Source organism: Thalassophryne amazonica, chromosome 11 (assembly GCF_902500255.1).
Source record: "Thalassophryne amazonica chromosome 11, fThaAma1.1, whole genome shotgun sequence".
In the NCBI taxonomy this organism is placed as follows: domain Eukaryota; kingdom Metazoa; phylum Chordata; class Actinopteri; order Batrachoidiformes; family Batrachoididae; genus Thalassophryne; species Thalassophryne amazonica.
The window spans coordinates 49,212,092-49,227,301 of NC_047113.1; the positions used below are offsets into that span (position 1 = coordinate 49,212,092).

At 40.9% G+C, this 15,210-nt stretch overlaps 1 protein-coding gene across 1 annotated transcript; it reads right to left on the reverse strand.

The window, feature by feature from the left end:
* Window positions 1-1,104: 1,104 nt before the first annotated feature.
* LOC117519676 (homeobox protein MSX-2-like) lies at window positions 1,105-5,593 on the reverse strand. Its single transcript, XM_034180942.1, has 2 exons — window positions 5,441-5,593; window positions 1,105-1,848 (listed from the first exon to the last, which is right to left on the reverse strand). The coding sequence occupies exons 1-2, from the start codon at window positions 5,591-5,593 to the stop codon at window positions 1,363-1,365; spliced, it is 639 nt and encodes a 212-aa protein (XP_034036833.1). The 3' UTR covers window positions 1,105-1,362.
* Between the last annotated feature and the right edge of the window lie 9,617 nt (window positions 5,594-15,210).

Below are 15,210 nucleotides of genomic sequence, written 5' to 3' on the forward strand. Positions count from 1 at the left end.
ACTCAGAAAGCAGCCTGCGATGACACTGAAGATAGACAAGAAGGCATGTACTAGGGTAGTGTCGCCCAATCCTTGTCCTTGGGATCCAAAGGACTGTGGAATTTTCATTTGTCCCTTACCTGTTCAGACTAGATCAGTTTTGAAAGATGTTTATAGCCAGGAACAAAGATTAGGATCAGGATCACAAGTCAGACAAAACAAAGGTACATGATCAGAATCAAATGTGAGCATTCAGGATTCCCTGATTGTGTATCAATAGGTGTACTTTGGTCCAGATCTAGATAATGGTGTACAAAAACAATATTTTAATATTTTTGAACAAGGATGGTCCAGTATTGTGGAATAAAGATTGGAATTTGGTTTGGAGCTGAGGTATGCACTCTACCAAGTACCTTTCTAGTCATGTATGGGACAGACACCCTTGCGTAGTACGGTCTACTTCAAACACTACAATCTACATAGGAGTGTGTCAGAGGAGTGATGACTTTAAGAAAACTCGGATGAGGCATACTACTCACATTTTGGGGCACCATCAGCAGTGACATGACATCCATAGTTTCCTGTCTGGTTAGGGAACTGACAGTCTGGTCACAAAGACACTTCTCTTTGCCGCCACTTCCCCATGTAACTTTTGTCATTGTGCAGTGTTCGTTTTAAATTTTGCATGAAAACACTCAGTGCCGTATTTTTTCTTTTTTGCTGTCATGTACGTGTTGCTTCTGGGACTTGAGGCTGGCAGAAAGAAGAGCATGATGGGTAATTTTGTAGCACAGAGGCTTTTTGACATGGACATGGACTTGAATAACAAGCAGGACTTAAAAATGTTCATGTATCCAACTTCTGACTTGTCAAAAGAAAACTGGCTGTAAAAGTGATGATTTACTGTAATTTCATCAAAGGGTGCCAATACTTGTGTCCAGCATACATTTTATGTCAAGCATTTTGTTTTGTTCTTACTGCCAAGTAACGTTGGACATTTTTAAAAATATTTTGATTAAACAAAATTGCTTTGTTTGCATTTATTACTGACTATATATTAAAATGTGTACATAAAATATCGGGGTACCAATTTTGTCCACATGTGTAGAACAGAAGCACACACAATTCACAAAGGCGATGATAAATTTAATGTGATGTTCAGGAAACACAATCGCATGCACAGGACCAAATCAATATTCCATTAGTACATATGACATCACCGGCCATCTGTTCAGCTCGATTTGGCAATGAACAAGAGGTTCTTGTATGTCTGTCTCTATGCAAAACATTTTGCAGGAAATAAAAAGACAGCAAAGTGCAGCTACACTTCAGGTTTGTTCCACAAAAAGCAGGAAAAAGTCTTTTTATTGCACAACCTCTCTTTCAGGAGAGGTGGAACAGCCTGTAGCTATAGGCAGAGGTGTACAGATGTGCCGCGGGGAGGCCGGGTGAGCAGCCCAGTCCACACAATGCTACTGATCCAGCTGGCAGGTTAACACCGGGGAGGAATACCAAAGATGAGAAGCCCGGGTGAAAAACAGCTTTTAGACCTGCAGCTATTTTGAGTTTTTCCACCTCGGCCTCCTGAAGCCTCTTGGCTTTAGCCCGGCGGTTCTGGAACCAGATCTTGACCTGTGTTTCAGACAGTGACAGAGAAGAGGAGAACTCTGCACGCTCAGCGATGGACAGGTACCGTTTCTGATGAAACTTCCTCTCCAGGGCCAGGAGCTGTGTCGTGGTGAAGGGAGTGCGAGGCTTGCGCTTGGATTTGTGCTTCCTCAAGGAGCAGACCGCAGGACTGAGCTGCCCTACAGAGGACAGCAGATTTGAATGAGGCTGAAATTCAGCAGAACTCAATGCAAAGGTGAACTAAAAATACAGTGTTTAAATTGACATAAATAAAATCACAATGACTAACAGCACTGAAAAGGGCAAACAAGTGATGCATAAAACGTTTTACAAACACTTTCATTGTTACAGCCTTTATATGTTTTTTTTTACTTTAAAGAAAATTCTAACATTTTAAAACCTGGAACCTATTTTTATTATTATTTTGGATTGAACATTTCACTTGGGATTAAACATTTCAATCGGTCCAGTATTTAGTCTGATTGTTAAAACGGAGGAGGCATACAGGGCAATCTGACAATGGCGCTGTAAAATGGTTCCCCTGCCCACCGAAAATACTAAAATATTAGACGTGTTGGGAAACATGCAGTGTTCACACATACAGACACTACATTGCATTTAGAAAATTTCATAAACTCAATAAATAAATAAAAAAACAACAACAACCAAGGATAAAAACAAAGATCTATAATGATGAAATCAAATTTCTGAAAGCCCAGTCAAAGCCCAGGTTGCTTTGATAGCAGCCTTCAGCTCATCTGCACTGTTGAATCTGTTGTGTCTCACCTTGCACTTGACAATACCCCATAGAGTATGAGGCCAATCCAGAACAGTAATACCATGGTTAGTAAAACTGTTACTAGTCGTTTTAGCACTGTGGGCAGATACCACTTCCTACTGGAAAAGGAAATCAGCATCTCCATAAAGTCACACACATACAGCCCGCCATACACACCGCTATGGGCAGTCTACGGGCAAAAAAAAAAGAGGCCAAACTGTACGTGACACATGCGTGTGTTCAGTGCTGTAGAAGGTCACAAACTGCCTGTGATAGCTTTTTGTCCTGCACATGGTAATTCTATGGATTCAGCAAAAAATTAAGAGTGCATAGAGCATATACAGGGCATGTACGCCAGGAGCACGTCTAGTAGGGGCTCTGCAATGAAAGTAAGATACATGATCATTGCACAGGTGCTGTGCAGTGACTCACACTTGCTATTTGTGCAGCCCGCAAGAGAGAAGTACGTCACTTTCCACCTGGGACTCTAGGCATAAATACTGGGGAGATCGTGTAGCCTGTAGCATTGGAGAAGGGAAGAAGAGGGTGCCACCAGGATTATATTCCATAGTACACACAACACCCCCACCCCCCGCTGAATAACCTGAGGCATGGGTTCCCTTTTTAAAAAAGAGAGGAGATGTAATCAGACGTGACCTCCGTGGTGATGAGTGCACTATAATGCAGCACAGAGCCACAGTGGGCATTTTCAATCTGTCAGCACCTTGGACAGCGGCACAACCTCAAGGATGGTAGCAAAATGATACGTCGTGTACACACAAGCTATTTTTATTGCAATATTGAATGGTTTTTACGAATGAAGCGACATGAAAAAAATTAGGCACAGTGTATGCAGCATCAGCCTGGTTTTACGGCAAGTCGTGATTCAGCAGCACGAAATATACATTAATCTATTGGTTTGTGATATTGTGACAAAAAGCGCCTCATTTTCGTCACAGCAGCACGAATTCATTCTAATTAATTCCGTGATGGCTGCACAAAATTAAAAGTGAAGCGGGGGGTGGCGGGAAAGAGTGAGATTAGGTTATGGTTAAGGTTAGGGTCGGGGTAGGAGTAGGGTTAGGAATAGTGAGTTTTAAAAAAAAAACCTGTCACGAAAATTTGACTCATTTCGTCACGGGAGCATAAAAAAAAAACATGAGACTAGGCTGACATTATGGGGCTGACAGTGCCAATGAAGCCTGTTGTTACACCACCGCAACATCTCAGGGTGTTAAACCTTCACGGGGAAATGACAGGAGCTGAGGAGAGGCACAAAGAGATATTGGCTGTGCTGAAAGTTCCCAAATGCTTATTGAGTGTTGTTAGAAGGAAAGATGATGTAACACAGTGGTAAACATACCACTGTCCCAGCTTTTTTGAAACGTGTTGCAGGCATCCATTTCAAAATGAGTAAATACGAGTAAATCTCGTATTTGCAGAAAAACAAAGTTTATCAGTTTGAACATTAAATATCTTGTCTTTGTGGTGTATTCAGTTGAATATAGGTTGAAGAGGATTTGCAAATCACTGTATTCTGTTTTTATTTACATTTCACACAACATCCCAACTTCATTGGAATTGGGGTTGTACGATGGTATCCTCGATGGACAAAGTTTGATCCAGATCTGATCCAGATTACAGATTTGTGTCCATTTAAATTTAACATTGAAAGCTCCATTTAATGTATATTATACATTATACTCGTATCTTAATCAAAGGTGTCCCAATCAATCTCATATTTGAAACTGATGTGCAGACTATAGCACTCACCATCGCCTGATAAAGTTTGATCTGCATCTGATCGTGGATTTTGTGTACATTTGAATTATCATTGAAAACTCCATTTAATGTATATTTTACATTATATCTTAATCAAACATGCCCCAAACACTCTCATTTGTGACAGTGAGGTGCAAACCGGCACTCTCAATGAATAGACTAAGTTTGAGCCACATCTGATCCGTATTGATTTTTTTCACATTGAAAAACCCTTTTGATCTATATTTTTAATATTATAATTTAGCTTATGAAAAGCCACTTCTAATAAGACTTTTACCTTGAAACTTTTTTCCAAGGTTAAACATTTGTGGAATTGGAAACTAGTGTTGGTGGAGGTTTGAGCCCTATGAGCATGGTGCTCTAGTTTGCAATAGTTTTTCTCTTTTTTGGGGGGGGAGGGGGGGTATGGAGTGATGATCACAATTAAAATAAAAATTGTTTGAAACATTTTCCTTCATATGCAGTGATTCTAGAATGTAGAAAAATTTCAAATTCCTTAAAATCTGACAGAAATATTAAATATTTTCAAGATAGGAGGGGCGATTGAGATGCTTTGAGCATATATATATACGACTGGATTTATACAGCAATTTTACATATCAGAAGCTCGAAGTGCTTTACAGGGATGCCTCACATATACCCATTCACACACACACACACACACACACACACACACACACACACACACACACACACACACACACACACACACACACACACACACACACACACACACACACACACACACCAGTGTCAGGGTACTTAACAGAATTATTCACAGTTTTATTTAGTTTTGTCCACTTTTGAAAATAGAGGCACTCTGTATACAGTTGGCTGACATTCCTAAAAGGTTATTGTGCGTGTAATGTGTGATGGAGGAATACTGATACTATGATAGCTGGACCAGTTCTGCTCATGTAGGACCGATGTTCACATTTAAATAAGGCAAATTCACATTACATTTTGTGTGAAATGTGATCAACTTGATGGCAACAATTATGTAAAAATAATAATCATTTACAAGAAGCAACATTTGTGGATTTGGCAGAAATAAAAACTTCAACTTTGTTTTACGTTCTGGCCTCTTATTTATGTTTTACACTGTATAATCAATCATCTTTGAGGTTTTCCTCCAACTTTACACATTTCAAACAATATCAGCATATTGTGTCTTGTTGACTTACGCGCTGGCGCGGACAGACTGGATGTCCAGGTCGCGCGCTGCGCTCGTTCCTGAGCCTCGGATTTCTTTGATCCTAATTGTTGGGGAACGTGATCCAGGCTGAGCGCTTGTTCCTTCTTCAGACAGTAACGTGTCTTTGTGTCCGTCCGTTTGTGCGGCCTCCTGTCCGACATCAGCGCCTCCACGCTGAAGGACACCTGCTCCTCACGCAGCTCCTTCACCTCCTCATCTGCGGAAAACATGCTGTGCGATCCGGATCAATCTAATCCCGATCCCCCCCAAAAAAGAAAGAAAGAAAGAAAGAAAGAAAAAAAACAGACATCACTTTGTGACAGAATGCGAGCGCATCCTGAAGTTTTCCAAGTTGTTGCTGAGAGAAGTTTGGGCTTTGTTTGCACTTCCAGCCGGTTTTGTGCCCTGACGCGGGGACTTGAGGAGGATTCTGTGATTGGACGGTGTGTTTGTAAACACAGTGTCACACCCCCGGCAGGTCTGAGCATCAGTCTGCTCCATCACACGTTTGACAGGAAAAAGCAGGTTAAATTGATCTCATTTACAAGTTCATCTGCCTACATGTTGTAAGTCTGATGACCTGCTTTGTGCGTCTGCTGCAAGAACTGGGGCGGCTCCAGCATTTTAGAGAAGGGGTGAGTGCAACTGATGTACAACAAGGTACAGGGATCTGTCTGCCTGCTCACTACAAAAATAACCGAGGACACAAGAGCATTGAGACCCGCGTGTTGTGCCAAAAAACAGGAAAAAGACCCGGGGGGGGGGGGGGGGGGGCTGTGCTTTTTCAGTGGTAGCCCCTAAGTTATGGAATGTGCTGCCCACTCATATCAAAGTGGCCCCCACCCTGGATACTTTTAAATCTCTTTAAAAACTTATTTTTATTCCATGGCTTTTGAGTTGCGTTTTTATTGTGTTTTTATCTTCTAGTGTTTTATCTTATCTGATATCGTCTTTTTGTTTTTATATGTTTTTAATCTACTGTATTCTAACTTTATTTTTTAATATATTTTATCTGTCCCCCGCCACTCGAACCTGGGAAAGTGGTTGAAGATGAGATGAGATTTTATCTGTGCAGCACTTGTTGTTTCTTAAATTGTGCTATACAAATAAAGGTGACTGGATTGGATTGGAGGACAGCGGCTGGTAAAAATACTGAATTGGTTGGAGCAGTTGTGTTTAGCACAGTATTCTGAGGGTTACAGTGTGTTCACATGGACTACATGCATTAAGGTTTGTGATGTACTTCTGATTTCAAATAATACTGCTTGGTCATTTCCAGGTGTAGCTCTTGTTAACAGTGTTTGTGCTATTTCAGGATGAGCATACGCATGAAAATATTTAAAACAGCACATTTTCAAAAACAGGAGACGAAATACTCCAAGCATTGTTGTGTCCCACTTTATTCATGGCTACAGCCTGTTAGTAGTAGTGCATAGATTCTCACCCCAATAAAACAGCCTCTTTTTAAAGCAGCACATAACTTCAGTCCCCGGTAAAACAGCCTGTTAAGCCTCGGTCCCACCAAATAATAAGCCATGAATAATCAATCAATCAATCAATCAATTTTTTTTATATAGCGCCAAATCACAACAAACAGTTGCCCCAAGGCGCTTTATATTGTAAGGCAAGGCCATACAATAATTATGTAAAACCCCAACAGTCAAAACGACCCCCTGTGAGCAAGCACTTCGCTACAGTGGGAAGGAAAAACTCCCTTTTAACAGGAAGAAACCTCCAGCAGAACCAGGCTCAGGGAGGGGCAGTCCTCTGCTGGGACTGGTTGGGGCTGAGGGAGAGAACCAGGAAAAAGACATGCTGTGGAGGGGAGCAGAGATCGATCACTAATGATTAAATGCAGAGTGGTGCATACAGAGCAAAAGAGAAAGAAACAGTGCATCATGGGAACCCCCCAGCAGTCTACGTCTATAGCAGCATAACTAAGGGATGGTTCAGGGTCACCTGATCCAGCCCTAACTATAAGCTTTAGCAAAAAGGAAAGTTTTAAGCCTAATCTTAAAAGTAGAGAGGGTGTCTGTCTCCCTGATCTGAATTGGGAGCTGGTTCCACAGGAGAGGAGCCTGAAAGCTGAAGGCTCTGCCTCCCATTCTAGTCTTACAAACCCTAGGAACTACAAGTAAGCCTGCAGTCTGAGAGCGAAGCGCTCTATTGGGGTGATATGGTACTACGAGGTCCCTAAGATAAGATGGGACCTGATTATTCAAAACCTTATAAGTAAGAAGAAGAATTTTAAATTCTATTCTAGAATTAACAGGAAGCCAGTGAAGAGAGGCCAATATGGGTGAGATATGCTCTCTCCTTCTAGTCCCCGTCAGTACTCTAGCTGCAGCATTTTGAATTAACTGAAGGCTTTTTAGGGAACTTTTAGGACAACCTGATAATAATGAATTACAATAGTCCAGCCTAGAGGAAATAAATGCATGAATTAGTTTTTCAGCATCACTCTGAGACAAGACCTTTCTGATTTTAGAGATATTGCGTAAATGCAAAACGCAGTCCTACATATTTGTTTAATATGCGCTTTGAATGACATATCCTGATCAAAAATGACTCCAAGATTTCTCACAGTATTACTAGAGGTCAGGGTAATGCCATCCAGAGTAAGGATCTGGTTAGACACCATGTTTCTAAGATTTGTGGGGCCAAGTACAATAACTTCAGTTTTATCTGAGTTTAAAAGCAGGAAATTAGAGGTCATCCATGTCTTTATGTCTGTAAGACAATCCTGCAGTTTAGCTAATTGGTGTGTGTCCTCTGGCTTCATGGATAGATAAAGCTGGGTATCATCTGCGTAACAATGAAAATTTAAGCAATACCGTCTAATAATACTGCCTAAGGGAAGCATGTATAAAGTGAATAAAATTGGTCCTAGCACAGAACCTTGTGGAACTCCATAATAACTTTAGTCTGTGAAGAAGATTCCCCATTTACATGAACAAATTGTAATCTATTAGACAAATATGATTCAAACCACCGCAGCGCAGTGCCTTTAATACCTATGGCATGCTCTAATCTCTGTAATAAAATTTTATGGTCAACAGTATCAAAAGCAGCACTGAGGTCTAACAGAACAAGCACAGAGATGAGTCCACTGTCCGAGGCCATAAGAAGATCATTTGTAACCTTCACTAATGCTGTTTCTGTACTATGATGAATTCTAAAACCTGACTGAAACTCTTCAAATAGACCATTCCTCTGCAGATGATCAGTTAGCTGTTTTACAACTACCCTTTCAAGAATTTTTGAGAGAAAAGGAAGGTTGGAGATTGGCCTATAATTAGCTAAGATAGCTGGGTCAAGTGATGGCTTTTTAAGTAATGGTTTAATTACTGCCACCTTAAAAGCCTGTGGTACATAGCCAACTAACAAAGATAGATTGATCATATTTAAGATCGAAGCATTAAATAATGGTAGGGCTTCCTTGAGCAGCCTGGTAGGAATGGGGTCTAACAAACATGTTGATGGTTGGATGAAGTAACTAATGAAAATAACTCAGACAGAACAATCGGAGAGAAAGAGTCTAACCAAATACCGGCATCACTGAAAGCAGCCAAAGATAACGATACGTCTTTGGGATGGTTATGAGTAATTTTTCTCTAATAGTTTAAAATTTTGTTAGCAAAGAAAGTCATGAACTCTTTACTAGTTAAAGTTAATGGAATACTCAGCTCAATAGAGCTCTGACTCTTTGTCAGCCTGGCTACAGTGCTGAAAAGAAACCTGGGGTTGTTCTTATTTTCTTCAATTAGTGATGAGTAGAAAGATGTCCTAATGAGCCATGCATGGGTGTGTCAGCGATTATTCAAAGAATGATCCACGTTTTAAGCTATCACGTATCCGCTACTACTGTAAGGTGCCTCTATGTGGCTCTCTGTACCTCACATGTGCCAGGTATCAGCCTCTAGTGAGCCATGACTGACCTGTCATTTGAGCCCCGTCTAGCCTCGAATGGCTCATGTCGCCACATATGATCCATGTAGCGCCATGATAACGTGATGTTGGAGAACGTTTAGGCATGGGTTTGGTCCAAACTTCCAGCCCTCCCACACTTGGTCCCTTTAAAGGGTTTTCAATTCACAGCATCCACTCAAGATGATGTCACATTTTTTAAACACAGTCCAAAAAAAGACGCTCCTGCACAGTCCGGCTGGTGTGCGCCATGCGCCAGGCTACTGTTCACCTGTGTTCCAGAGTCATTAAATGCACCAGAGCAGCTAGAACTGAACCACAGGTTCCTGGACAGTTGCCTCTGCACTTCCTCTCACTGGCTTTATTTCTTCCATGGCTTATGGTCATTTTGACACCGTGATCCAACTTTTAACTTTGTGTTCATCTGTTAATGTCTGCAAAATCGCTCTTTTGCGCGCTCGCGTTCTGCGTTCCTGTACAGTCGCCTCTGCGCTCCTTATCACTGGCTTTATTTCTTCCACGGCTTTAAACACACAGTCATTTTGAGACCGTGATCCAACTTTTAACTTTGTGTTTGTCCGTTATTGACTGCAAAATCACTCTTTTGCAAGCTGGCGCTCTGTGTAAATGATCATCTTGAGTGCAAGTCATTGCATCACTGCACACACACAGCAGAGCTCATCTGATCCATTAACAAGATGTTAAATCTATCATAAACATACTCTTACAGCTGCTTATATAGACTGAATTAACATGCAACTGTTTTACCAAACTATTACTATAAAAACATTACAAATACTTACCTTTCCAAAACCAAAAACCAGTTTTATTTGATGTTATCTATCGTCCACCTGGTCGTTAATGTGAGTTTCTCTGTGAATATTCAGACCTTTTGTCTGACTTAGTGCTTAGCTCAGATAAGATAATTATAGTGGGGGATTTTAACATCCACATAGATGCTGAGAATGACAGCCTCAACACTGCATTTAATCTATTATTAGACTCAATTGGCTTTGCTCAAAATGTAAATGAGTCCACCCACCACTTTAATCATACTTTAGATCTTGTTTTGACTTATGGTATGGAAATTGAAGACTTAACAGTATTCCCTGAAAACCCCCTTCTGTCTGATCATTTCTTAATAACATTTACATTTACTTTAATGGACTACCCAGCAGTGGGGAATAAGTTTCATTACAGTAGAAGTCTTTCGGAAAGTGCTGTAACTAGGTTTAAGGATATGATTCCTTCTTTGTTATGTTCTCCAATGCCATATACCAACACAGTGCAGAGTAGCTACCTAAACTCTGTGAGTGAGATAGATTATCTCGTCAATAGTTTTACATCCTCATTGAGCACAACTTTGGTTGCTGTAGCTCCTCTGAAAAAGAGAGCCTCAGAAGTGCCTGACTCCATGGTATAACTCACAAACTCGCAGCTTAAAGCAGATAACCCGTAAGTTGGAGAGGAAATGGCGTCTCACTAATTTAGAAGATCTTCACTTAGCCTGGAAAAAGAGTCTGTTGCTCTATAAAAAAGCCCTCCGTAAAGCTAGGACATCTTACTACTCATCACTAATTGAAGAAAATAAGAACAACCCCAGGTTTCTTTTCAGCACTGTAGCCAGGCTGACAAAGAGTCAGAGCTCTATTGAGCCGAGTATTCCTTTAACTTTAACTAGTAATGACTTCATGACTTTCTTTGCTAATAAAATTTTAACTATTAGAGAAAAAATTACTCATAACCATCCCAAAGACATATCGTTATCTTTGGCTGCTTTCAGTAATGCTGGTATTTGGTTAGACTCTTTCTCTCCGATTGTTCTGTCTGAGTTATTTTCATTAGTCACTTCCTCCAAACCATCAACATGTCTATTAGACCCCATTCCTACCAGGCTGCTCAAGGAAGCCCTACCATTAATTAATGCTTCGATCTTAAATATGATCAATCTATCTTTATTAGTTGGCTATGTACCACAGGCTTTTAAGGTGGCAGTAATTAAACCATTACTTAAAAAGCCATCACTTGACCCAGCTATCTTAGCTAATTATAGGCCAATCTCCAACCTGCCTTTTCTCTCAAAAATTCTTGAAAGGGTAGTTGTAAAACAGCTAACTGATCATCTGCAGAGGAATGGTCTATTTGAAGAGTTTCAGTCAGGTTTCAGAAACAGCATTAGTGAAGGTTACAAATGATCTTCTTATGGCCTCAGACAGTGGACTCATCTCTGTGCTTGTCTTGTTAGACCTCAGTGCTGCTTTTGATACTGTTGACCATAAAATTTTATTACAGAGATTAGAGCATGCCATAGGTATTAAAGGCACTGCGCTGCGGTGGTTTGAATCATATTTATCTAATAGATTACAATTTGTTCATGTAAATGGGGAGTCTTCTTCACAGACTAAGGTTAATTATGGAGTTCCGCAAGGTTCTGTGCTAGGACCTATTTTATTCACTTTATACATGCTTCCCTTAGGCAGTATTAGTAGAAAGCATTGCTTAAATTTTCATTGTTACGCAGATGATACCCAGCTTTATCTATCCATGAAGCCAGAGGACACACACCAATTAGTTAAACTGCAGGAATGTCTTACAGACATAAAGACATGGATGACCTCTAATTTCCTGCTTTTAAATTCAGATAAAACTGAAGTTATTGTACTTGGCCCCACAAATCTTAGAAACATGGTGTCTAACCAGATCCTTACTCTGGATGGCATTACCCTGACCTCTAGTAATACTGTGAGAAATCTTGGAGTCATTTTTGATCAGGATATGTCATTCAAAGCGCATATTAAACAAATATGTAAGACTGCTTTTTTGCATTTACGCAATATCTCTAAAACTAGAAAGGTCTTGTCTCAGAGTGATGCTGAAAAACTAATTCATGCATTTATTTCCTCTAGGCTGGACTATTGTAATTCATTATTATCAGGTTGTCCTAAAAGTTCCCTGAAAAGCCTTCAGTTAATTCAAAATGCTGCAGCTAGAGTACTGACAGGGACTGGAAGGAGAGAGCATATCTCACCCATATTGGCCTCTCTTCATTGGCTTCCTGTTAATTCTAGAATAGAATTTAAAATTCTTCTTCTTACTTATAAGGTTTTGAATAATCAGGTCCCATCTTATCTTAGGGACCTCTTAGTACCATATTACCCCAATAGAGCACTTCGCTCTCAGACTGCAGGCTTACTTGTAGTTCCTAGGGTTTGTAAGAGTAGAATGGGAGGCAGAGCCTTCAGCTTTCAGGCTCCTCTCCTGTGGAACCAGCTCCCAATTTGGATCAGGGAAACAGACACCCTCTCTACTTTTAAGATTAGGCTTAAAACTTTCCTTTTTGCTAAAGCTTATAGTTAGGGCTGGATCAGGTGACCCTGAACCATCCCTTAGTTATGCTGCTATAGACTTAGACTGCTGGGGGGTTCCCATGATGCACTGAGTGTTTCTTTCTCTTTTTGCTCTGTATGCACCACTCTGCATTTAATCATTAGTGATTGATCTCTGCTGTCTTCCACAACATGTCTTTTTCCTGATTCTCTCCCCTCAGCCCCAACCAGTCCCAGAAGAAGACTTGCCCTCCCTGAGCCTCATTCTGCTGGAGGTTTCTTCCTGTTAAAAGGGAGTTTTTCCTTCCCACTGTCGCCAAGTGCTTGCTCATAGGGGGTCGTTTTGACCGTTGGGGTTTTTCTGTAATTATTGTATGGCTTTTGCCTTACAATATAAAGCACCTTGGGGCAACTGTTGTTGTGATTTGGCGCTATATAAATAAAATTGATTTGATTTGATTTGACTTTTTAGCTGAGCCTGTCAAAAATAGCCAGCGGGTTCTCATAGCTGCCAGGTGCTTAGATAATGGGCTTTTAACTGCCTCGTCCTCACCACACACGTGCCTCTAATGTCCTTGTTTGTCCTTGTAGTACCCAGTACACAAACTGCCCCACGTTGTTCTTGCTAAATTTTGAACTTATTGAAATTAGCACCACACTCAGAGATGAGCCTCGTTAACCAAATATTCTGCCTCTAACAGCCTCTCACAGCCACTATTCTCCCACGATTGATGAATACCTTCTCCCATACCAAAAAAAAAAAAAAGCTACGTGGCTCATTATTCACTGTTCATTATTTGGTGAGACCAGGGCTTTAGCAGTAGTATGGAAATAAGTATTTGATCCACTGCCAATTTTGCAGGTTTTCCCCATCTACAAAGAATGGAGAGGTCTGTCATTTTTATCCTAGGTACACTTCATATGTGAGAGACAGAATCTAAAAAGAAATCCAGAAAATCACATTGTATGATTTTTAAATAATTTGCATTTTATTGCATGAAATAAGTATTTGATCACCTACCAACCAGCAAGAATTCTGTCTCTCACAGACCTGTTAGTTTTTCTTTAAGAAGCCCTCTTATTCAGCACTCTTTACCTGTTTGAACTTGTTACCTGTTTAAAAGACACCTGTTCACACACTCAATCAATCACACTCCAACCTGTCCACCATGGCCAAGACCAAAGAGCTGTCTAAGGACATCAAGGACAAAACTGTAGACCTGCACAAGGCTGGGATGGACTACAGGACAACAGGCAAGCAGCTTGGTAAAGACAACAACTGTTAAGATTATTTATTAGAAAGTGGAAGAAACACAAGATGACTGCCAATTTCCCTCAGTCTGGGATTCCATGCAAGATCTCACTTTGTGGGGTAAGGATGATTCTGAGAAAGCCAAGAACTACACTGGGGGACCTGGTTAATGACCTGAAGAGAGCAGGGACCACACTCACAAAGATTACATTAGTAACACACAATGCTGTCATGGTTTAAAATCCTGCAGATAGCAAGGTCCGCCTGCTCAAGCCAGCACATGTCCAGGCCCGTTTGAAGTTCATCAGTGACCATCTGGATGATACAGAGGATGCATGAGAGAAGGTCATGTGGTCAGATGAGACCAAAATAGAGCTTTTTGGAATCAACTTCACTTACCATGTTTAGAGGATGAGAACAACCCCAAGAAAACCATCCCAACCGTGAAGCATGGGGGTGGAAACGTCATACTCTGGGGGTGCTCTTCTGCAAAGGGGACAGGACGACTGCACCGTATTGAAGGGAGGATGGATGGGGTCATGTATTGCGAGATTTTGGCAAACAACCTCCTTCCCTTGAAGATGGGTCATGGCTGGGTCTTCCAGCATGACAATGACCCCAAACACACAGCCAGGGCAACTAAGGAGGGGCTCCATAAGAAGCATTTCAAGGCCCTGGAGTGGCCTGGCCAGTCTCCAGACCTGAACTCAATAGAAAATCTTTGGAGGGAGTTGATACTCCAAACCTGAAAGATCTGGAGAAAATCTGTATGGAGTAGTGGAGCAAAAGTGTGTGAAAAGTTGGTCAAGAACTACAGGAAACATCTGACCTCTGTAATGGCAGATAAATGTTTCTGTATCAATTGTTAAGATCTGTTTTTCTAGGGGATCAAATACTTATTTCATTCAGTATAATGCAAATTAATTATTTAAAAATCATACAATGTGATTTTCTGGATTTTTTTTTTTTTTAGATTCTGTCTCACAGTTGAAGTCTACCTATGATTAAAAAAAATACAGACCTCTCCATTCTTTGTACGTTGAAAAACCTGCAAAATTGACAGTGGATCAGATACTTATTTCCCCCACTGTAGCCGCTGTCTGTGGTCAAACCGCCTGTTAGCAGTAGCTTCCCTCCCCATCTGAAGCTGAGTAGGTCTTGACAAGTCCTTGGCTGGTTGACCACTTAGGAAGACCAGGGGCTCCATGTGGAACTGGAGTTACATTAGGAAGGGCATCCGGCATTAAATTTGTGCCAACTCCCAGTGTGGACAAGCAATATGAAACAGCTTCAGAATAAAGTTGACAGGATGAGGGCATTAAATATAAAACCAGCTCCACAT

Coding starts and splice junctions, on each gene's coding strand:
- LOC117519676 (XM_034180942.1), bottom strand. CDS start 5,593: ATGTTTTCCGCAGATGAGGAGGTGAAGGAGCTGCGTGAGGAGCAGGTG. Junction 1,849..5,440: donor AAGCGCTCAGCCTGGATCAC/GTTCCCCAACAA, acceptor CTGTATTTTTAG/TTCACCTTTGCATTGAGTTC.